Source organism: Vigna radiata, chromosome 6 (genome assembly GCF_000741045.1).
Source record: "Vigna radiata var. radiata cultivar VC1973A chromosome 6, Vradiata_ver6, whole genome shotgun sequence".
NCBI classification, from domain to species: Eukaryota; Viridiplantae; Streptophyta; class Magnoliopsida; order Fabales; family Fabaceae; genus Vigna; species Vigna radiata.
Window position 1 is genome coordinate 34,982,433 of NC_028356.1, and position 24,213 is coordinate 35,006,645.

A 24,213-nucleotide genomic window follows, 5' to 3' on the forward strand; every position below is an offset into this window, starting at 1 on the left:
ATGATTAAAAGGGGGAAAACTGATTAAAAATTTCCTTGCTACAAACTCTGGTATGGTAAATTACAATCTCTTTCAATATAGTTAATGTTCTTTACACACAAGACCTACAGGTAAAACAGAAGAATTTCCTTCTGTTGCTTTGTGACAGAGGAAGACTACAGTATATCTATCAACAAAAAATCAATGCCTGACAAACACGGTTACAAGTAAGAAACAGAAGACCCTAAATGCACATTTCCAAGACTCGACAAAAGAATATTTCTTTTTCTCCCCTTTCAATGTTGGTATACACACAATATTCCAAGATAATTTGTATGGCAAGATCTTCACAAATGCCTCCAAGCAAGCCACTATCTCCTACTCTTGATTATTTGGGAAGCCTTCGGCAACATTTTTACTCACCTTACAAGATGCTCCATACGCAGCAAACAACGCAAACATTTCCAACATTCGGGTAGTATGTATAATGTTATTGTCAGCAACCCATTAATTATTACCCTGCAACTAGAAACAAGTAATGTCAGATCACTGCATCTTTATTTAGTTACAACTAAGTCTTACATAATAATTAGCATAAAATTAACCAACATAAATTATATACAGGGGTGGATAAAGATACAAATCAAACGACGGAAAAGGAAGAATATGATTTTAAAAGGTTGGACAGCACAGGGGTTGGTTTGAAGATGTTGTGTAAATAAATATAGAGGGTAATTACCTGCGCACCTAGATTTTGGTTTTCTCCAATGCCTTATGTCTAGGATTATTCTTGTAGGTTAAAAAATGAACTGAGCCAACAGCAAATGGATGATCACCACAGCATTCAGATTCACATGACATATGGCAAAGCCTGTGAACGTGGCCTTGCTCTCATGATTGTCTCATCGCTGTGTCGAATCCATTCAGAAAGTCTCCATGGCTTCTGCCACTTCCATTTGAATTGCAGTAGCCACTGATGGTGGCTTCTTTTCCACCTCCACAACTTGCCAGAACTTTGTCCTACAATTGCTAGTTTTTTCATTGACAGCTGCCCGATGGGTACCATCTGCATTGACAGCAAATCTCACTTCGTTAGCCCAATGAAAATGAGTATAAATTTAACATAAATGGAGAATAAATTACCCTTCTACTTTGATCTATAAAGGTTGCTGATTCCCTCACTTGGCCATTAGTGATGCCCGGCATATATTTGCGCTGTTTCTGTACTGGCACAGATTCCGGAGATAAAGGTTCCTTCGTGTCGTCTGCACTATGTTTCAATGAATTTGGAGAGTTTCCCTGTTTGCAGAGAGCGATGATAATTAACAATTGAAAATGAAGGTTGTGTATCGTTGACAATTACAATTCACAAAAGTAAAAGATATCCATCAAAAGTCAGTCACAAAGATAACATGAAGACTAATAGACAAATTCCGCAATAAAGGAGATAATCACTATAAAGCTATATAAAACCGTAGAATCATAAGCTTTTTATGATTTAAGTGAGAAGTCAGCCAATTTTTATGTTTACAAGCCTAACTTTTGTCTAAAACAAGCCACTAATCTGACCTTTTCGGAAGCAGCACTACAGCTATTTTTAGTTTTTAAATTCTTAGTTGTTTTTAGCATGAACCTTAGGTAGATAAGATCTTACAGAAATTGGCGTAGCCAATGTGGTTACAATAGCTTGCTCTCTCACTCTTAGTTCCTTCTCAGCTTCCTTTCTCTTGATTTCACTTTGCCGTAATAGACCTACAAGTTCTTTGATTTGATCTTTCATTTCCCTGATCTCGGTGTCCTTCTCCCACAGTTGGCACCTGTAGTTAGCATCTAACACTTCAATTTTCCACAGCACAGAAAAGATTGTCATATGGAACGCAGTAAAACAAGTGATTGTATATTGGAATTTAACTTGACCAATATTCATGTACATTCCACTCATTTTGTAGTTTTATGTAAAATAAATCACACCTCACTTGTTAAATATTCTGAGCAGGAAAGAAAAAAGACCATAGACCATTCAAAACAACTATTTTCCTGCTAGTTATTGCTTATCAAGATCCAGTAAAAATCATGTTAATCAAGAATAAAGTATCAAACCATACCATATTCTGAGCAGGAAAGAAAAAAGACCATAGACCATTCAAAACAACTATTTTCCTGCTAGTTTATTGCTTATCAAGATCTTGTAAAGATCATATTAATCAAGATCAAAGTATCAAACCAGCAACAAGATTCCAGGAGCTAAGGGAATCATGTAATTAAAGGCATCATTTTCATTCTATCAAGTAAATATTTAGTGTAAGAGAGTCATCGAATTAGCAAGATAACATAGCCAGATATACATGTGAAAAAGAAAAAACTCACATAAACGGTATACTGTTAAAAGTTTTTTTGTATGTGCATCTTGGAGTTTACCTCCTCTATCCCTGCTTTATTCCATTAATTAAAAAAGAGATAATATGGAAAATTTTCTAGTGTTTTACATGAATTACTGATCCTTGAAGGAAAAGGCTTTTGTTGTTTTTTTTTTTTTACATGAATAACTGATCGTAGTGTTTGATGAATTAAATCAGATGTGAACAAAAAACATGCAAATTTCGGCCACTGACTAATGTACAGTTCTCATCTTTGAGAGATAAAATATTGAAAGTGTTTAGGTCAAGCAAAGCACCTAGCATCTCCAACAGAATTGAACAAATATTGAAGCAAATTCTTGGCTTCTCCCATTGAGCGCAGCTGGTTCCAGCGTCCACGGTTGGTGAAGGCCCTTTCCCGTTCTTCTGCCTCAGAAAGTTGAGAAGCCATTGCCACAAGTGAATTAGATGATATGCTCAACATGCTCTCAAGTGAAGCTATTCTGGCCATTCTTGCATTTGGTGACATGGAGGATGCTCTGAGAAGAATGACAGGTGTTAACAACATCCATGAAAAGAGAAATAGTCCTTTTATATTGGATGTGTTACCATTTGGAGGAGCCAAAAAACTACAGAACTAACGAAAAAAGCATTAACAAATTTAATAACGTATATTTAAGAATCAGACCTAGCAAATCCATTCTTTCCTCTTGGAGGACTGAGACCCTTGGCAGCAAACCCGTTTACTTGCTTTAGCATGGCCAACTCCTCCGCAAGGGCAGCTCGCCTGCAGCAATATCACGATATTAAATGTTATATTACAGATCAATCAGATAGAAAAATAATTTGGGGATATAAGTTGCATACACTTGACTTTGCTTCTCATACTCAAATCGAACTTCATGCTCTTTTACCATGACTTCCAGCTCTTGATCAAGCCACCGTTGTAAGGGCTTCTCATTGCTCTAAAGAATAAACTTAAACTTACTTTATAACTGGAATAGAAAATCAAGCAAATTAAAGGAGATGAAAGTTTATTACCTGTCCATTCGTTCCACTTCCATTCATTGCAACTGGAAAATGAAATATAATTAGAATTTGACAACAGTAAAAGGGAATAATTATTGCACTTAAATCCCCATGTCCTTAACTAAAAGAGAAATTTCCTATAGTCAAGGCATTTTAAAAGAATATCTCTATTAGAAATGACCTGATAAACTTTTCCATGTCTCATGTAGGACATGCCAAATTGCAAATCATTAAAAATGAGCATATTCTTTGCTATTTGCTAAAGGCAAATCATACCCAAAGTGTCTCGGCTGGAAGATTTACGAGCTTCAAGCAACTCCTTTAACCTTTTGGTGGCCATTGCAGCTTCTTCAGTCTTCCTCTGGAGGACCTAAAAAAAATAGTTGTTAAATATAACAATTCATTATAAAAAGTATCATTCTTGATAACTGCAAAAGTAAAAAACAGCATTAATGGTTATGCATGTTGTGTAGCAAGAACATAAAATACAACAAATGCAATAATGAGATTTCATTTTTATTTGGCTTTTTAAAACCTCATCATAGAACACTGTTTTAGTTCCACGCATGAGCATGAGTGAATATTAATCACTATAAGAGTATCTAAATAATGAAGGTATCATTCGTTCTATATTTATTAATATTCCACATAGTTTTGCACTAGTTATGTACGACTAATCTTGATAAGCAAGCAAGCAAGACAATATTAATAAGTAAAAGAAGGCTGTCATCAACCAACTTGTCAATACTCACCATTTTTTGACGCTGATTCAATGCTTGTAGCTTATGCCGTTCAAACTCATTTCTCCTTCCTTCCTTCTTTAACTGTATTTGCAAACATATATTTAATACAAAATCGTAGAACATAAATGAAGTACAGGTGAGTAAATCATGTTTAAGAGATTGATTAGTCATGATCAACCATCACACTGCCTAACTCTTGAATTTGAGGTCATTCAAAAGCTTGGAGCAGCACACACCATACTCAAACTATAAATTAAATTTTATTTCATGTTTACGTTTTCACAAAGAAAGATTCAACTGATATTTAAGTACTATTTCGTTTAGGAAAAATATTAATTGGAAAAATTTCTCTACCATAAAATAAAGGTGAGGTAAAGGATATATTAAATAAAAAATAAAAAAAAGAAGCTCGACATACTTGCAAGAGCTCTTTTTCTCTAGAAGCCTTCCATTGTCGAAACTGTTCAGCCTCTTGTTTAATCCTATGTTGCAGTTGAACCTGCAAGCATTGTTCAGTGTATAATAGAGAGTATATTGGTTGATTCAAATTAAGGTATGACAAAGTACAAAAGTCAACCTTCTGGGCCTTTATGGATTGTATTTCATCTTGCAATCGCTTTGCTGCTTCATCACTTTTTTGCTTTTGCTTCAGAAGCTGGACCTGACTCTCCTGTTTCTTCTTCAGATCAAGAATCTAGCATCAAATATTTTGAAATTATATTAGAAATCTAGAATTGTTCGAATTCAAATCTTTTAAATAAAAATAGAACAGACTCTTCACCTGGGCTTCAAGTGTTTTCAGTTTTTGGGCATGGATATCCTCTGATCTCTGCATTTGTCCATCAGAATTGGCAGCAAGATTTTCAACTTCGGCCAAAAGACGATCCCTCTCTCGCTGCATACATAAATGAGGTGCATAGATAAATATGAATTTTGTGTAGGAGCAAAATAACTTTGCAGAACTACTATTGAACCTGAACAACTCTTTTCTCATCTTCCAGTTCCACTATCTTCTTTCCGAAGTGCTGCTTGAGTGCTTCAGCATCAGATATCCCAAAAAGCTTCATCTCAGACTGTGAACATACGTACATTAATATCAAAAGAGAGAAGAAAACCATTCAATGCTTCTATCATGATTACTATCTGAATTTGGATCAATCATCAGAGTTAAACACTTCTTGCAGATAATCTAATCAAATTACATGACAGAAGTTACCCCTTATTTCAGTTTATTTAAATGTTATCATTTATTAATGCATAATATGTCACTGTGTGTATAATTAATGATACATAAGCAATCTTACTACCTCTTTTTGCTCCAAACGTTTATTCAATTCATGTAACTCTCTATCCATACTATTTTGCAGAAGAGTATGCTCCCACTCTTTTGCTACTTCTTCGATTTCCCTTGAATCGCCTGCTAAATTTGCAATTGCAACCCGGATCATAGAAGTTTAATAATCATACTTGGTTAAATTTAAGAAGTAGTAGACAGTGTTAAAGGACAGGATGAAGCAAGTTGCAGCTTCAAAATTGGCAAAATTAATGAAATTAAATTCTGGCCAAAGAAGATACTGACCTGTTGTTTCACTCATCGGATAATCAGTGTTTTTAATAGGTAAGCCCCTCTTAAGACCATCAGTCTTTACATTACATGTGCTATTATCCTGAAAATGAAAATTTTAAAATTAATGTACAGCCTTAACAGGTATCATCCTGAATTTGCTTTCGCTCATGGCTATGATAACTAAAATAATTTGAAGTAGTGGAACGCAAATACCAAGATGAAAGCACACATTTAGACACTGAAAATTAGGGGGGAAATTATTGAGTCAAAGAAGATTATCAACGGAAGAATCAGAGGCATACATAAGCATCCTTTTCACATTGTTCTACAACAGAGCATCTACTGCGGTATTCATGAAGTTCACAACGAAGATCCTCATTAGCTGCTTCAAGCCAAGAAATCCTTTCCTTGAGGACCTAATTAATCAATTATAAAATGATTATATATTAGAACTGCATGTACAACGAAAGCCAGCACCCAGGTCCAGTTAAGGATAGTATTTTTTTCTCTTAAGAAACCAATATGACGAGCATTGATTGGTCTCCAACTGTGCATCATAAATTATGCCCAGTTAATGTTAGCACTAACCCATCACAGGAACTAAATTAAAATTAATGCAAGACATTGTCACAGATTTAACACAAACGAACTACCTGAACTTCCTCGGAAGAGCCACCAGAGCGAGCACAAAGTTCTGCTTGCAAATACTCTAGTTGTTGTCGCATTTTTAGCATTTCATTGGACATGGGATCTCTATTGACCTATGGAAGAATAAACCAAAGATGAGCATCATTGTCTATTGCAAAGGCAACCAATGATTATCTCAATTTTGTGACATGGATGAAAAGGGACATAAAGGTGATGCAGAGACTTACAACAGGCTTGTTTTGGATGTTGCGTGCACGATTTGCATACTTCAAAGTGTTAAGGGTTTCCTCAGCATTAATATCAGCAGGACTTATGCAGGCTGGGACAGAAATATTTTTCAAGTAAGAAGACAAATTATAAAGTTAACATCAGGGACCAAAATACTTCTTTAGTAAGAAGAGAAGTCATAAATTTAACAACAGTTTCTCTAAGGTGCACCCTGCAAAGATGGGGCAGGGGACTAGAACACATAGTACAGCATTTTAATGCTTGTCATCAATCATTTAGGATAAACTGAGAAGTCACCAGAGGTTCAAATTTTATTAAATTCATTCCCAGAGATTGGAAAAGGTAATACAAAATCCACTCACTCCGAACTTCTACGCATTAACTAAGCCATGTTTTAATTGATTTCTAATATTTCTTCCCTGGTGCTTACTTTCACCCATAACAAAGACGCAACTGAGTTTATGAACTTGAATATCGAATACAGGAAGAAATTAGAAAAAACATACGAAATATTAAGCATGCGCTCCATGACTATTAGAAATGTTTATATGGAGAGGGAAAAATAAAATTGATTGGAATAGACTCGGGGAAAACTGCCAACCTATCATAACAGTTCTGCTGTTACCGCCAAGTGAATCCTGCAAAACAATTTTACTTCATCCATAAATAAGAAGTAAAAAATAATTAAATTAAAAAATCAAGAAAAAAAACTTGAATATAAAATCATATAAGCATGTTTCATATTTTACCTGTTTTTCTTGGTTAATTACTATGAGGGTCCCTAAACTGTTTAATTTCCAAATAGGTCTCCGAACTATTTTTCAATTTGGTCCTTGATAATGTGAATTTTTTTGAACTAACTCTCTAGGTTTATTAAAACTTCTATAAATTGTATTTTCTGGTGGTTTAAAGCAATCATAAATAAACTAAACCTAGAGACCTGACACCTAATCTTTTAGTTCAGGGGCCCAAATAAAAAAAAAGTGTTTAGGGATCACTTTGAAAATTCACAAATAATTCGGGCCCACTTAGTACTTCAACCTTTTTTGTTCTTATACAATGATATTTGTTTCTTTTGTTCTAGGAAACAGTTACTATAAAAATTAATCATAAATTGAAGTTCAATATATTTTGGCATGAAGGCCTGTGTGGAAAAATAAATCAAATGCATAACTGGATACTGTATTTTGTTAGATTTTTTAGTCAACATTCAAATATAGATCTCAAACCTGCAAAAGCCTAGTTAGTTTACTGTCCCGATAAGGAACATGAACTCCTTCTTTTCTCTTCTTTTCATCACCAAGTGCACTAATAACATTACCAAGTGCTAGAAGACCTTTGTTAATGTGAACTCCTGTTTGAAAGAAACATATTAATAGAGAATTCGTAATGATCAGAAGCAAGTTTAGAAGATAATAGTGAAAATGTCACTGCCTAACCTTCCTTAAAACGCAGACCATCAGACCCTGTTCTTTTAGCTCGTTCTGATCCAGCAAGATCTACCAAGTGCAACTTGGCACAGAGATATTCTTCATTCACTGTATCATTTAAACTGATCTCACCAGGACTATTGAACTTCCGCATTTGCTCTAAAGTGATGGTGAAGATGGCATGTGAACGACTGGTTGGACACATACAGAAGAAGCACAAGTAAGAGAAGAGCACTCCAGAAAAATAAATATAACAGCATTTTGACGCGCAGCGTCAAACCGTGAGGGCTGAATTGATGCCAACAAGTAAATGTCAGGATGATTCATTTGCAAAATCATTAGAAGTGCAGCGGACTGCAAGAACCCTTACAAATTGCAATGCCAAAAATATCGTTTATTGGTCATTCCCTTAGCTACCAAGAAATACAACATATTTGATTGGAGATGGTTAAAAAGAAACAACTGAAAGCTCAGATTGATTTAAGCCATGGGAAGAGTTTAAAACCAACAAGTAATTACACACCATGTCTTCTGTTAGCCCTTGCTTTATAATCTAAATGTCACTGAACAGGTCATGCTGCGATGATATTTTTCAAGCATATTTATCCAAAATTAGTTGAGGAATCCAAAAAACAGACAAAACAAATATTGCATCAGAAATGAATTTACGCAGCTAAAAGATGAGAAGGAAAGGCATAAGCAACCTGGATTGGTTGTTCATATTTGTGCTCCCAGTTGCTCTACTCAATGATCCTTGTTCTAGGCAAGCAGCCATTTCTTTTAGAGTTGTAACACTGACTTCAGTAGATCCTGCTAGAGTAATGACTCCATTTGGTGACTCGCGAATTTGTATCGGTGGTTTCCCAGGAATAGTCACTTTCCCTGCATGTCCATTTGCAGTTTCTGGTTTGTTCATAGATGATGGGTCCAGCAAGTCTCTTACTTCTTCTTTAAGAATCTTTGAACAATTAAAATTCTTTGTTAGATGTTTAATCTAAACAATTTCACAAATATGAAAGTTTTAATTTCAGACACAAAGCAGAATTTAACTTTGGAAACCTAGGTTGTAGACCTTATCAAAACTATCAACTGACCTCTATAAAGGAAACATGCAACTGAAATTCGATCTGATGCTTTAAGGTCTTGATTTTGTCAAACAAAGAACTCATGACTAGAGGTATTATACCCTCTTGGCAACCATCTTTAAAGCCAGTTCCCATGGTGTAAGTTTTCCCCGAACCTGTCTGCAATGGAGTGAAAATGTCACGTACTAAAGAGGAACAAGTATAATGTTATGGTATGTAACTTGTATTTCCTTCAGCTGTAACTATACCTGACCATATGCGAGAACAGTAGCATTATATCCTTGGAACAAACCATCGACAAGGGAAGCAACACATTCATCGAACATGGCAGATGAGGGAGACCCAGTGCTCCCATAAACATGATCAAATGTAAAGGAATGGGCACCAATTTGTACCTGTATCATAGTCACAGTAGCATAAAATTCGACCGAAAGTTACTTAAGGATACTACTGCACTACACTATCTGAGAGGGAGCATCTAACTAAATCATGTTTATCCATGCATTAAGTCTAAACAGAAAAATATACGGTATGATAAATTTCCTTAAGGTGAGAGAATCAGTAGTACTTTTGAACCTTGGAGATAGAAAACATGTACAGAAATGAAATATGTTCGTCACTTTGACCTACTACTACTAAAAGATAAAGTCAGCTGTTAGATCCTTACCAAATACTGAAGTAGAAAATTGACATAATTCCCACCGATGTACAAAGTGAGCCGTAGTCTAAATGATACCAAGAAACCAAATAACTGCTTTAATTCACTAACACTATCACATCATTTACAACGCGCTCACATCTCTAGAAAAAAAACCATTCAGCCAACGAGCTTGTAGCTCAATTGGCACCCGCTTGCAGTCTCAAAAACCGGAGGTTCAATCCTCCACTAGCTCATCGTTCCCCGTTTTTATCAAGATGTTCACACTTCAAATCTCCAATGTAAAATGTAACCAGAAAAACAAAACACACACACAAATAAGGATACGGGTTTTAGGATTTCCATTAATAACTAAGTTCACAAATAATGTTTCGGAATCAACAGGAGTGGTCTAGCAGAAGGAACAACTCTCCCATAACGTGACAAACCAAGGCTCGATTGCTACTGAAAGAGGTGTCACAATTGGTGCCTTAGAGTGTTTAAACAAGATTGACTCAGATTTTTCAAAACCGAGCCGGTTCGAAAAAAAATGTGCTTGTGAAGCCCGAAATAGAAAGAAGCAAAACAAACATCCCAATCAAGCAAGAATATAATCAGATCATAAAGCAATTCCAAAATGGCAAACTCTCTCTAAATGAATTCTGCAAAGCAATCTCGGATCCAGATCTCCGCTTGCTAGATTCACCAATTCTTGAAAAGGAAAAGGAAAGCAAACAAGTTGAAGCTGTTGCTTATGATTACACAGTGATTAGTGACACATTGCGTTGAGTATATGCACCTGAGGCTTCCCTGGAACAACGCTCACGCAATCCTTGCATCCCTGAACCTTCTCCTCGCCGATGAGCGGTCGCACGTGGACCGCCACCTTCACGCAACAATCCTCACCTGCTTCCACCATCACAAAAAACAAACGAATCACCAAACACACCACAACTGAGAGTAGTGCGTGGTGTCGTCGAGCTGAATGCGAAAGAGATCAATTCAATCTTTCAATTCAATTCAATTCAATTGGCTCTTTCACGCATTGTGTTCATTCGCGCATTGTGTGCGGAGAACAGAGAAAAAGAAAGAAAAAGAAAGCCTGTTGTTGTAGTTGTCTTTGTTGTGTTGATGCAGTGAGTGAGTAGAACAGGAGCAAGAGAGAGAGTAGTTATAGTTGGAAAAGGAGAGAGAGAGGAAAGGGTAGTTTGGGAAATGCAAACTAAGATACTGGAGGTAACTGTAAGGACAACAACCATTATCATTCCCCTTTCCCTTCTCCACTTTTTTCCTACAATTTCTATTTCCCATTTTACCCCTCTCTTTTTCACAACGGCCACCTCCTTCACCATAAAAACCTCTAACTCTTGCTTAATTGCCACTTTACCCTCAACAATTTTTTTTTTCTTTTTCTTTAAAAACATTTACTTCCTTCAATACAAATTTAGGCACCAAAATCTTGTATTCTTCCTGTTTGATGAATCAGATTAGATCATTGAAAGAAAATTAATTATTAAGATTTTATTAAAAATTGAATTTTAAGTTTAATTTAATTCTACAAAACTGATTTTTAAAATAAAATTTATACTTATTTATATGTTTTAAATTGATGTTATTTTTTAATTAATATAATATTTTCAACAAAAATATAACAATGAAACATGAAAAATGACTACATCTAATGTAATTATTTAGAAAAAAAATTATTTAAACAGACATTTACATTCATTTATTGTTATAAAAATCATGTGGAATAAGTGTAAACGTGTGAAGCGTGTTAATCTACCGTTACGCAATTAGTTATACAGAACAAAAAAGTGAAAGATGGAAATGCTATGATGAAGCTGGCAGCATCACAATGGTGTATATGTAAGGTATCTATGATTTATAATTTTGTGAAATTGTTGTTTATGAATTTGTTCAGCTTTAGAAAGGGAAAAGTGTGTGGAATGAAGATTTTAGAAGAAGAAGAGATAGAAAAGAAAAAGGAATAACAGAGACAACGCAGAAAAGCCACGTGATCGAGCATTATGGGAAGGAGTCAGGGAAGCTTTGAAGCTACACCGTCCTTATCACACACGTTCACATTTCATAGGTGCCATACCACTTTTCATGCTATCTTCACCTACACATTCCTTTCCTCTCTCATATGCTACTGCTTATGTAACCCAATATATATGTCACTTCCCATGCAAGAGTATTTCCTTTTAATGCTACTAAAATTCCATTCCTAATTTTATCATTCCAGTTTCTCAACACAAGACACTCAAATTATTCTTATCAATAAATCATCACCTAGTTTCTCAACTCAATATATTTTGCAACCCCAACAACTACCACAGTTTCATGGAACCTTAACAAGTAACCACAATTTTTCTAAAAACCTCTACAAATGATTGATATTAAATAAACTCCATAAATAGTAATCATTTCTGAAAACCTTTATAAATTATTGGAGAAGTTCAATATATACATATATCTTGACACTGATAAAATATTACGGAAACGGAATAGTTTTTAGTATCATTTTAAAAAATCTCTTACTATAATAGAGATATCTATATGTATATAAATTCATGTTCAATTTTTTTTTTATCTGATGTGAAATTTCGTTTATATCCCAACACAAATAATAACAGTTATAAACAAAACTGTCCAAAATGTTTGTGAATGGTGATTTTTTCTATGGTTTTACCAATCCGATAAAATCATTTATTTTTGTAATCGTAGTGATGTGGTTTTTATGACAATTATTTTAAAAATCAACCTTAGTAAACACATGATATTTTATGATTGAATAAATTAAAATGAAAGAAAAATGACATTGTTAAAATTCATAAAATTGAAATCTAATGATTAAATGAGAGTTTAAGGCTAAAAGAAAATAGAGTAAAAGAGACCCACTTTGTCTCCACTGGACATATCCAGCTGGTTGCACTCTAACTTCACATGCAAATGCAACATAGTTTCCATGATACGGTGGAACCCATCTCTTTTAATATATTATGTTCGTTGCCCTTTAAATTGTACACTTTAGTTTTTTTAATTACTTTTTATAACACGTTTTAATGACTTTTTATGCAAAAACCTTTAATATTTATACTCTATAATATATATAGTTAAAGTTGAATAGTTTTCACTTGAAGGAGGACAATTTATTTCTCGAAATTCTACTATATTTAAGTTAATTTCACAAGTTTATAGCAATATATTTATTATCTGTATTTTGGGAGATAGTTTTTAACCACATTTGGACAATTAGAGCTATCTGTTTGTTTCATATCTTACCTCGAATACTAGTAATAGGAACGCAAATATTGTTATAGAACTTATTTTTATGAAATTAAATTAGGATGTGAATTTTATTTTACAAGTTATTATACATGGATTAGTGATAAGTGACGAGTAAATATTACTTTACATACCGTGAAAAATATCAATATACTTGTTCATGCAAGTTATGGGAAAATTTCTGAATTGAATATTTAAGTGAATATTCAAATTTAAAATTGTTTTTTTAGGTTTAAATTTGTGTAATTCAAAAATATATTTTGGACGATATAATCTGAAATATGTTTTTTGGAACTGTGCAACCCATAAATACATTATTCAATATTGTATCATTCTAAATTATGCTTTTAAAAAAAAAAATAATCAATCTAAAACTAACTTTTTTATTTCCTTTCTAAATTATTAAATTTGGAAATCTAATTTTTTTTGGGTGATGATGAAGGGTGAAAAAAAATGAATGTATGCTTTATTTGTTATGGCAACAAGTTATCATCTTTAATATCGTCTACCATCACTTTTCACCATAGAAAAAATGAGAATTAAAACAAAAATTAGGGTGTAAGAGAAAAATATGGAATTGCGTGATAGATATATAATATGATTTTTGGTTTTAGGAAAACATAATACAAACCCTTTCAAAAATAAAAGAAATAAGAATTTATATTCAAATCATAATTAGCCAAAACATGTATTTTGAGGAAGAGAAATAAAAAATCGGGTATGTTTGAAAAACTTTTTTATAACCATTTTTTTCCGAGAGAAAAATAAGAAAATAATAGGTTTTTTTATAAACTAAAATGAATTCTTTGTATATTTATGGGAATTATTTCATTTATTTTATTTTTTATTGTACATAAAATAATTTTTAGTTTATATAAAGTTTAGTTTATGTTCTATTTTAGAATTTTTTATGAACAGATTCAAACAAAATTACAAAATCTAAACACTGTTATGTAATGGGGCAGTATGATGTAAATATTTGGGGTTCTTTTCTATCTTTCTTTATCTTGTTCATTATTGTAAATGAAGTTGAAAAGTTAAAAAATAATTTTGTTTTGTACGATAAAATAACACTTTATCACATTTTCTAAAATTTCCATTTGAGTGTCATTATTAATTTGTTTTCAAAAAGGATTTTGAAAAATATTATAGTAAAGATAATCAACCTTGTGCATACTAGTATCCAATAATTTAGTGTGGTATAATAATATTTGTTTTGATACATAAAACATGATTTCAAATTCCAATTTATGAGATCGTGTTTTTCTTGTTATTATGGCATTTAAGATGTTTTCATTTAGCATATATTGAGTAATTTTATAATGATTTTATACTTAAAAAGAATAATAAAAGAAAATATTTATAATATACATGAAAATGTCAATGTTTTAATAGACTTTTTAATTTAGAAATGCATACGTCAACCTTATAGAACTATCCTAATGCCTAATTAGTATAAGTAGGAATATAATCTTATTTAGTGTAACTACTTCAATGTTCTTCCAAGTAACAATATATTTCACTATCTTATATAATTAAGTATTCAAGAAAATCAAAATTAAATAAAATGTTTGATATTAAAATATATAAGACACTTTTAAAATTTTTGAATGGAGATCTCATGTTGATTAATGATAAAATCTATTGATATATATCTCATCTTATAATTCAATTTTGTATGACTTGATTTGTATGTGATTTTTTTTATTATATTTCCCATTATTTTATTTATCTTTGTCAAACTTTTTTAAAAATTTGAGAAACTTTGTTTAGAAAAGTTTTCTCACTGCTTATTTGTTTTGTTAACATGTTTATTTTATTTAAATTTATAAAATAATTTTACTATTAAATTTAGTTTTATTAATGATGTTTAATTAATTATTAAGCGATTAATTATGTTGTACTTTTAGTTTATATTAGTAAGTTGATTAATTTAAGATTTAGTAGATGTTGTATGTTGAAATAATTTTAGTTTTTTAAAGATTTATTATAATTTTAGTTAAACATTAACCAATCTTAGCTTTCATTTCAGATTTAATATAAATAATTAAATATTTATTCATTTCTTACACTTTTAACCCAATTTAAAAAAGGATATGATATATATAAATGCCACGTTTTTTACTTTACATTTATTTTAATACAAGCAAAAGAACATTTTATTTTAAAATATAAAATAAATTAAGATAATCAAGTAAAAAAAAATTAAAATTAATACTTTTATAAGACCAAATTATAATATATATATATATATATATATATATATATATAAAATGCAAATTTCACTTTATAATTTAGTTTTGTAGTTTTGAGTTAAGCTTAAAACATATTTTTTAATATCATATCAGAGTCATAATTAAATTATATATTGACCAGTTCTAAGCAGTTTTTACCTGTTATTGAGTCGTTATTGGACTACTCAATTTCTTCTATTTAACTCAACTCCACAAATAAATATATAAATATAATTTTACCAGTTAATAAGATTGAATTAAATTTAAAATTATTTTTTTAATACCACCTGTATAAATTCAATTGTTCACATCTCAACAGAGGAAAGTGCATCTTATAATTTCTGAAACTTTACTGTTTCTTCCACTAAGGTAGTTTTTGTTGTGTATGTTGGTTGCATTAAACTAAGTTCCAATGAAAACAATTTATTTGGTTGGTTGATACAAATGGTCCCTTTGAAAGTACAGAGTTATGGGAAATAAAATCTTTCATATGAAAAAGGCAACCTCAGTGTTAGTATTTAATGTATAGTACATTTGATTACACATCAACATACATGCACCAACAATCACTTAGTTTCTGTCACATGTGTCAGTAATCACACATCTATCAACAAACTTCAGTCCGAATTTTGGATATTATTTAGAAGTCTCCTATCGAAGTAAAATTAATTTATAATATATAAATAAGATGTAAATTTTATTTTATAAATTAATTTTGTAAAATTGAGTTAAATTTAAATATTGTAATAAAAATTTATTAGAAAATAAATTTAAATATATATATATATATATATATATATATATATATTTTTTTTAATTTTAAAGATGCAACTTTTAAGAATAAATTCTTTTCAATTATATTTTTATTGAAAATTGAACTTTTAATTTGGAAAACATGAACAAAAATATAAGTTTTATATCTTTATTTTCTAATTGTTCATTGGTTTGCTTGATTTGATTTCTGGAAAAGAAAATGCTATTCAATTTATGTTCTTTGATAGGTATACATGATAAAAAAAAAGATATTATATAAATTATACCCAAAAAAAATTCTATAAATAACTAAAAAATGCTAAAAAAATATATTATACAAGTTATCATGTTTTTTTTTCTAACATCAGTAATCTTTCATTTCTCTTGTGCAAATAAAATTATACATATATTCACGTCCTTCTCTATTTTTTTTTTCTAATATTTCTTTAGACTTACGCATTAATTTTTTTTATAATAGAAATTTAAAATTCACTACATTATACTTAATGTTTATAATAGAAACGCGGATAATTGTTTTGGTGAAGTGTATATTAATAAAAAAACAAAATTATTTAAAGAATATAAATGGAGATAAATTATATAAATCCATTTTTTTTTACTGAATCTTTTGTATTGTTATTGTGTTGCATATTTTGATATATTAAATTTAATATATGTTAAAATATCAAGAACATAATACTAAGAGTTTGCAAAAATCTAAATTCATAAAATTTACTCTATAATTGAATCTTGTAGGAATGTATTAGGTTTAAATTTATTTTATAGACTTAATATATAGCATCTTTTTGTACTATATGTTTTTCTTTCATTTATTTTTACTTAACGTGACTTTTATATATATTTTTCAAAAGATCCTCGTTCGTTTTAGAGAATATAATGAATTTATATATACTAATATAATCACACATTCCTTCTATACAGCTATGGTTTATCCTTGAAACAATATGGAAATAATGATGTTAATACAGAAAAAATGACACTACATATTCTTTTAAAAAATATAAAATTCATGTTGAGTAAAAAATAAGTATGAAAAATTAAATTAATTTTGCAAAAATATTATTATTAAAGGTATTTTATAATATTGTAAAACGTTAAAGTTGTAATATTATTTTAGAAAAAAAAAATAAAATATAAATCAATGTCCATAATATTTTGATCCAGAAAAGGGCAAGACGAAAGTGTATGGATTTCCTAGGCTGTCTCCATAAAAGAAAAGTGAAGATGTCTAAATGTGCATTATTATACTGAGATTGGAACTATGGAGGCAGAAGAGTTAAGAGGTTCTGGAAAACCGTTCGAAGTAGTTGCAGAGGGGCCACCATATGGGAAGATAGTGGTGACTTGTGACTGCAATTTGATGGAATATGTTGACAACTACACACTCTACAATCTCAGTGTTCAAGGTCCAAACACCATGTGCTACCTATCAGACTTAACGTATATATAAGTATAACGCTGTATACAAATAAAGTGCATTAAATAAAAATAAGAGATGAATATAAATTTATATACATATAAGATATTTTCATAAAATATTTTTAATAATCTAAAATGAATAATATTTTATTATTATCGAGATTTATATGTGTTCAACCTTCCTTTGTATACTCTCTCATATATCTATACACTCACGTATTTACCAAACCATGAACATACATCACTGCTATTTCTCTGCTTGCTTGCATTTCAATGAAAAAAAAAAATTCGACTTTGGTAATGATTACCAACATTTTTCTATTATTTTCATGTTACATTCAAAATAGAAAACGACCCATCCTCTCTCTTCGGCTTTCTTTCTTTCTTTCTTTTTTTATTAATTTTCCATCATGTGGTGAACCCTAAGTAAAGCAAAGTTGCATTTTTTTCTGCACACACTGTTGTAAATTTTTTGCTCCATACTCCAAGAGTAAAAAAATCTTACGTTTTCTTGACACTTGGGCAGAAAATTTGAGAGCTTACACATGAGAAATAAATCTTACTTATTGCATCATAATTAATCCATAAAAAGAAGACTTATTATTAGTGTTTTTAGTGAGAAGGAAGAAGAGATAAGTGTAGAAAATGGTGGGTACACTATACAAGAACCTAACCTCCTCAGCTTTTCTTTTCGAACCTAACTTCTCATTCATTGGATTTTTTGTCACTCCAACGTTAGTTAGCTCAGATGCAAACAAAGCAACCACAAAGTGGACCCTACACATATCTCAACTTTCTCAGCCAACATGTTAACGGATTGTGATATATGGTTAACAGATAATCTTATTCTTTAAATATGTGATCATCAGAACTTCAATTATTGGTCCTTATTATTATTATATCAAAACTTCTAGTTTTCTAAAAAATAAAAAGAAAACGTCATTGTTTTGTTTTGTTAAGCACCAAAGACATTAAGTTGTTAACATCACATGAAGTTTATTATAATTATTATATAAATAGATTCCTATACTACTCGTTGATTTTATGAAAAAAGATGTCCATTATATTAAAAAATACAATATCAATAAGACTTGAATTCAATCAATAAAATTTAATACTATTTTTTACTTAAAATTTTAAGATAATAAATCAATGAATCTTTAACTTTATACGTTATTTTTCGTAAAATTTAGATTCACACTTAGATTTTCAACGTATATGTACTAGGTTCTAGAATTGAAACATGACCTTCATCCAACCAATTTTACCCTGATCAACCTAACCAAATAGCAAACCAAATGACACTCTCACGCCTCGTGGCTTTGTGGGGGAAGTGAGTTTAGTTATGTACCATGTTGATGGGTGTTTGAGGTTGTGTTGTGACATGTCATTATTAATCACAACCTTTTCACTGTTTCCTCATACTTAACCATTTTTATATTATTAATAAGGGTGTCTGTCTATGTTAGTTTAGATCAACTCATCACTCCAACTAAATATCAAGAAGTTGGTATTGCTACAAAACCATCAAATATATATGCAACTTTCCTTTTATGAATAATCTTCTTTTTTAGAATTTCTCTAACTACTTTTTTACAAAATTAAGGACTGCATAAATGACGAACCGATTGCAATAATACAGGGAAAATTGCTTCCTGAAATTTGTTCCGAAGAGAAGAAAGTGAATAGAGCAATAGCACAACGCCACGTTCAGTTGCACACTTTTGGAATTAAACCTTGGTATTGATTTCTTTAGGAACAAGGTTAGCTTTTCTTTTATGGTTCCAGTGATGCTGTTACCTCTGCACCATTGCTTTCTTTTATTCTGGACCAACCTTGTTACCCTACCTTTTTTTCTTGTGCTTTTTTCCTACCCATGTGGACCTCTAAATCACATGCTCACACCTCCTTTCCATCACTAACATCATTCCTAATCCTCCTCTCTTTTTCTCAGATCAATCTCTCATCTTTCTGCCTCCTTTAACCCTATCATTCTCTCACTATTATCAAGTGGGATGATCTGACAGCAACCCGATAACAGATGAAATAAAAATGTTCAAAAACTAAAAAATATCGTTAAGATAGGTTTTAATCATGACTCTGATACCATGTTAAAAAGTGATTTTTAAGTTTAACTCAATCCCACAAATCCGGCTTGTAAAATAAAATTTGTACCCATTTGTATATTATAATTGGATCTTATCTCTAGTCCACATGATCTTCCAACACTCACTACCACCCCTTTTGCTTTATTAACCAAAATCATCATTAAATAATACTAATCATTTAACTACAACTAGTTTCTTTATGTACCTTATCATATCTCACTTCTCCAATGCTTCATTTCAATTACACTAATCTCTATAAAAAGTTATGATTTCCCATAACATAATCATCAAATGTGGCCCAACCTCCTTTTATCAACCCAGATAAAAAGTTACATGATTTTGTGCTGTGCTTTCTTCAATATATCCTGTTTTTTGATAACATGCTACATATCTACTAGCTCTTGCTTTAAACGTTTTATCATTTTGGTTTGGAAATTTAGACACTTTATCCTAAAGCATGGAGTTGCAGACAACAGCATGTGCATCATTGTAAGCTTTCATCATTAGTGTGCGTCAATATGTTGTTGAAGGCATACCTAGATAAGTACCTACATAGATGACACTTAGGACAATAACTAGTGCCACATGATTGAATATTTTATGAGTTTTTGAAAGTTTTACATTAATTAAAGATACAATTAATTTACAAATGTAGATATTATTTTTAAATTAATTTTATAAAAATAAATTACTTAAAGATCACTTCTTAATATATATTTTTTCTAATATGAAAACTCTCTTCTTTTGCATACCAACTGGTCTTTGACCAGATCAACAATCAATAGAGTTCTTTTCACTCGATATGCATTGAGAATTACAATGTTGACAAAAATGTCAAATGAACATTATCTGCAATGTTTCTAACCACATTTTTTCGTAAAAAAAATCAATGCGTGTTCAGAGATACAAGAATACTTATGTGCATTACAACTCATATACAGTACAAGTCTTTGGGTCTAAGTCTAAGCAAATATGCCCCCTTTTAAATATTTAATTTTGACCAACACTTTTTTAATGCAATTTTATAAATGAGCATGGATAGAAAATTGTACCAATGGTTTCTTTATTTTTTTTTTTAATTTTTAAGTAATGTAATTTTATTGACAAATACCGAAATCTCACACTGTATTTTCCGTTTTCCAGAATTTGTGAAAACTATAGAGACATGATTGTGTTTAGTTTGAAAACTATACTGTTTTCAAAAGTAAATTGTTAGGTGAAAATAATATAATATTTTATAAATATTATTAAAACGTAGTATTAGTTAAAAATATAAATATAAAAATAAGATACGATAATATGGAAAGGATTAGTTAGTTTTTTTCTTGGAGAACAAGCGAATTAATTGATGAGGGAACAAAGCCCAAATATAATGGGCAGTTTCTGCCTGCACCTCTATACATTTCTCCCTGCATCCCTATGTAATAAATTTTCGGTTTTGCTGCTTTCTGATTTTGTAATCCGAAAGTCATTCAAAGGGCTTATGAATTATATAATTTGAAAGCAAATAATGACTTTCAAATTATATAATATAAAAGTAAAAAATGATAAAAAAAATAGTTTTCATCCATAAGTTATTTGACTTCTAAATTATACAATCCAAGAGTTATTTTTAATTTTTCAATTTTGCAATCCTTCTGAAGTATACAATTGTAGAGTTATATGAGAACGTAAGAGGAAATTTATAGAGATGCAAAAGGAAATTGTCCCCAAGAAAATAGCAATTTAGCAATTGACTCATGTGTCTCGTTTGACGAGTATTAACAATTCGGGCCAGTATTCCATATTGGCAATTGCTTCATGTACTCCCATATTTTCATGTTAGACCCCGTAATCTTGAAAAGACCAACTATATTTCTATGAGTAAATTGGTTTTCATTTTAATGTTTAAGTTCTTAATAAGTACGTCTTTCGAAATAATCTAGAAAAAAAATATATTATATTTTTTGTATTCTAATTATACAATTCAAAATTATTTGTTTGATTTCAAATTACACTCCAAATTCTAAGAACCTTTTTGGATGAATGATTTCAACAATTCCAAAAAATTAAAATATATAGCATTTGAGTCACTAAAAATTGAATTTTATTTTAAGACGATTTGACTTGACCTTCAGCTTGGTGTAACTCGATTCGACTTTTGATTAGGGTAAACTCAGGTCAAAATTCACCTCAAAGAGACTTAATTTGACATTTAGCCACATCTGACTCAACTTAACATTTAGCCAGACTCGACTCGACATTTGACCTGAGCTTACTTGGCTTAATCTTTAGTCTAGGCCGACTAATCTCAAACTTTGATTGGATTGACTCGCTTTGACCTTTGACCTAGACCTACTTGACTTGACCTTCAATATGGGTCAACTTGGCACAACCTTCAACCCAAACTAACTTGGCTTAACCTTAGACTTGCATTGACTCGGCTCAATATTTGAATTGGACTGACTCAGTTTGACATTTTACGATGGATTTTACAAACTCATTCCTTTCTCACGGAAGTATCCGTCAATAAATTTAAATGTAACATTCATTTGTAAACCAGAATTTATTGACAAAGTCCACACCGTTAGTAATATTTAGTTGAAAATAAACAAATTTCTTGTTATGCATTTACATATATTGGAACACATGGAACCCTATCATAAGTAAATTTTAAAGAAAGTTATCTATGTCAAGACATAGGATATTATCTTTTATAACAAGAGAACATGATGTCAAATTAGTTTTGAGTTCTTTATTATTATTCTCGTCACTTTAAGATTTAAATATCATACAAATTGTTAATTATAATAAATTACTTTTTCTAAAATTGAGTTGGACACTGGTTAATCTAAATAAGTATATTTTAAAGGGTGAGAGAAGTGCAAGGATCACCAAAATGGTAAAAATACTTGAAAAATTCTTGTGGTAGAAAAAACATGTCGGTTTTATCATGTGAGGTGGAGAAAACATGTTGGTTTTATCATGTGAAAGAGAGGAAAATGGGTTAAGGGTTCAAACAAGATATTGAATTGATAAATAAGTGGATGATGACACTTCATATAATAGACTTACCATGTTGTTTCATATTTCCAAACAATATAACGAGTACCTTACAAAATATGACATATTGGCAAAATGGGGAATATAAGTGGAACTGATTGTTGATGAGAAGTTGGTCTGAGTGCAAAAGTAATTTGACAAATGATTTTGAACTAATTTTGCACAATATAAAGGGTTTATTGTACAAGGATGACAAATGAATATGTCTAACAGATGAATGTTGAAATAACACAACAAAAAATGCTTTTAGTGCAGTGTTTGTAGAGAACAAAACATCAACATGATTTGATGAATGTAATTTTGAAGATAAATGTTGTATATACACTTACTCAATATTGCACAAAAGTAAATATTATGAATGTAGTGTTGAAATGGACCCAAATAACAACAAAATAAACAATGTAATACTGACTATGAATCACACCAACAAGAAACAAAAACAATAAATACAAATATATATATATATATATATATATATATATATATATATATATACATATGAATTATCACTTTGTTTATAAAGCATATATACTTTTACATAAAGTTTTTTCATTATAAGTAACACATGTTTAAAACAAGTACACATACCTTTATGCAAAGGTGAACAACAATTTGCAACGAATGTGTACAACAAAACATTTATAGTGAACTATCAATTCACCAAATGATATATAATGAATGATCAAATCGTATACAACTATATGACCAGGGTGAGCAAAATAAACTACATTATTAAAAACTATAATGAATAAAAAAGTAGTTTCCTTGAAGTGAACTGAAAACTATTTTATAATTGAACTGCATTATTTTTTTGTTCTACCAAATTGCATTGTACTAAACTACATTGAAATTTGTTTTCTACACTAACACACAACATAACTTTGAGACGAGTCGAAATAGGCCAAAGGTTGAGACAAACCAAAGATAGAGACGTGTCGGCCTAACCATGTTCGAGACAGGCCAGGCCGAAGGTTAAGATAGGCTAGGTCGAGCCAAATTTCAAGACAGGTTAGGTAAAGTCCAAGGTTGAGATAGGTCAAGCAGGATCAAAGATCGAGACGAACTGACTTAGACCAAAGTTTGAGATGGGTCGGATTGGGCCAAAGGTAGAGATGAGTTGGGACAGGCCAAAGTTTAAGATAGGGCTAGGTTTAGCAAAATGTTGAGATGAGCTTGGGCCGGAATTTGATCAAAGAATTTATCTAAGAATTTCGACATCAAAACTCAGTTGAGTCAATCCCGACCGAAATTTGATTGGAAAATCCACATCCTAAAATCGAACAAATCAGCCTCAGAAATTTGACTGAGTTGATCACACTCAAAACTTACTCGAGTCTGTCTATCCCGATTGAAAATCGGCTAAATTTAGTCGAGTCAGTCTTTTTTGGTTAAATCAACAATAAACAAACTAGATTACAAAATTAAAGACTTACAAACATGTAAAAAATATATGAAATAATTTTTTAAAATTGAACTTTATAATACAATTTAATTTTTAATCTAATCAATTCAAAATATTTAGTTAATTATTTTTGTCCTCGACTATTATATGTGACACAGTTATAAAATGTGATAATAATATTATAAATGATTAAATATTTCCAACGTCTTTCAAAACTTATCAATAATATTTTTTTTTTGA

The 24,213-nt window shown here is 30.8% G+C and overlaps 1 protein-coding gene across 5 annotated transcripts; it reads right to left on the bottom strand.

The window, feature by feature from the left end:
* Positions 1-4: 4 nt before the first annotated feature.
* LOC106764769 (kinesin-like protein KIN-4A) lies at positions 5-10,855 on the bottom strand. Of its 5 annotated transcripts, none has more exons than XM_014649153.2 (26): positions 10,503-10,855; positions 9,315-9,461; positions 9,076-9,225; positions 8,686-8,939; positions 7,991-8,172; positions 7,781-7,905; positions 7,153-7,189; positions 6,551-6,642; positions 6,329-6,436; positions 5,978-6,091; positions 5,688-5,775; positions 5,416-5,525; positions 5,083-5,181; positions 4,890-5,003; positions 4,686-4,802; positions 4,527-4,607; positions 4,118-4,189; positions 3,642-3,735; positions 3,378-3,409; positions 3,204-3,301; positions 3,025-3,123; positions 2,654-2,875; positions 1,634-1,796; positions 1,123-1,278; positions 719-1,045; positions 5-498 (listed from the first exon to the last, which is right to left on the bottom strand). In XM_014649153.2, the coding sequence occupies exons 1-25, from the start codon at positions 10,620-10,622 to the stop codon at positions 830-832; spliced, it is 3,090 nt and encodes a 1,029-aa protein (XP_014504639.1). In that variant the 5' UTR covers positions 10,623-10,855; the 3' UTR covers positions 5-498; positions 719-829. The 5 variants fall into 5 exon arrangements, with proteins under 5 accessions (XP_014504639.1, XP_014504637.1, XP_014504638.1 ...); XM_014649151.2 differs by having other exon boundaries at positions 727-1,045; positions 5,416-5,528; XM_014649152.2 differs by having other exon boundaries at positions 5-504; positions 727-1,045; positions 5,416-5,528.
* Positions 10,856-24,213: the final 13,358 nt, after the last annotated feature.